This window comes from Eimeria mitis, genomic scaffold, assembly GCF_000499745.2.
Source record: "Eimeria mitis Houghton genomic scaffold, Emh_scaff9611, whole genome shotgun sequence".
Lineage (NCBI taxonomy): Eukaryota > Apicomplexa > Conoidasida > Eucoccidiorida > Eimeriidae > Eimeria > Eimeria mitis.
This window is the reverse complement of record NW_024016800.1, coordinates 1-1,299: the sequence shown is the minus strand read 5'-3', so window position 1 is coordinate 1,299 and position 1,299 is coordinate 1. Positions and strand designations below refer to the sequence as shown.

The 1,299-nt window shown below is 61.0% G+C and overlaps 1 protein-coding gene across 1 annotated transcript; it reads left to right on the top strand.

Moving 5' to 3' along the window:
- Positions 1-313: 313 nt before the first annotated feature.
- EMH_0097650 (uncharacterized protein) lies at positions 314-1,188 on the top strand (the record flags this gene model as incomplete). The annotated part of the gene is made up of 2 exons (XM_038021963.1): positions 314-1,043; positions 1,097-1,188. The coding sequence occupies 2 exons, from the start codon at positions 314-316 to the stop codon at positions 1,186-1,188; spliced, it is 822 nt and encodes a 273-aa protein (XP_037879147.1).
- Between the last annotated feature and the right edge of the window lie 111 nt (positions 1,189-1,299).

The window sequence follows — 1,299 nt, the reverse complement described above, 5'->3', positions numbered from 1 at the left end:
TGTTTAACCGGTTGCTGCTGCTGCTGCTGTTGCTGCTGCTGCTGCTGCTGCTGCTGCTGCTAGGGGGGCTGCTGCCGACAGGCTGCGCATGCAGCAGCAGCAGCAGCAGCAGCAGCAGCAGCGCATGCATGCAGCAGCAAAAAGTAGCAGCAGAAAAAAAATAAATGATAGACAAAACAGCAATGAATACAGCACAGCCAGAGGCTGGCTGATAGCAGCAGCAGCAGCAGCAGCAGCAGCTTCTGCTGCTGCTGCTGCTGCTGCTGCTGCTGCTGCAACAGCTGCCAGCACCAGCACTCCTGTAGTACACACTATGGCGCTTGTGCTCGCACACCGCAGCAGCACCAGCAACAGCAGTAGATGCATCAACAGCAGCAGCAGCAGCAGCAGCAGCAGCAACAGCAGCAGCAGCAGCAGCAGCAGCAGCAGCAGCATGGATCTACCAGAGTTGACGCCGGGCATGCAGCGGCTGCTGCTGCGTTACTTATCTATGAGCGATGAGCCTGCTGCTGCCTACGCCTATCTCCTCAAGCCGCCGCCCCAGCCCCAGCAGCAGCAGCAGCAGCAGCAGCAGCAACAGCAGCAGCAGCAGCAGCAGCAGCAGCAGAGAATATGCAGCAGCTCGTGCTTGGCCAACGTGCGGCGGCAACAGCAGCACCTGCAACAATCCACAAACGCGCGATGGCAGCAGCAGCAGCAGCAGCAGCAGCAGCAGCAGCAGCAAAGTGCAGACTCTGCTGACCGCCAGGAATCCTTCACAGTGCAGCAACCGCAGCAGCAGCAACAGCAGCAACTGCAGCAGCAGCAGCAGCAACTGCCGCAGCAGCAGCTTGAGCCACAGCTCATAGCCGTTGCGGTTCGTCCTCCGCTGCAGCGCCTGCAGCAGGCACAACAGCAGCAGCAACTGCAGCAGCAGCAGCAGCAACAGCAGCAGCAGCAGCAGCAGCAAGCAGCAGCCCTGCAGCAAGCGGCATTGCTACCGCCGCAGCAACTGCAGCAGCCACAGCAGCAGCTGCAGCAGCAGCAGCAGCAGCAGCAGGCGGGTGCTTCCACTTCAACAGCAATTCAGCTGCAGGGGCTGCAGCAGCAACTGCAGCAGCTGCAGCTGCAGCAACTGCAGCAGCTGCAGCAGCAGCAGCTGCAGCAGCTGCAGCAGCGGACCTTGCAGGTGTTGCTGAGCCACCGTGAGACAGCGCCTCTCAGCGCAGGAGGACTGCAGCAGCAGCAGCAGCAGCAGCAGCAACAGCAGCAGCAGCTGCTGCAGTTGCAGCAGCAGCAGGTACAACAGCAGCAACAGCA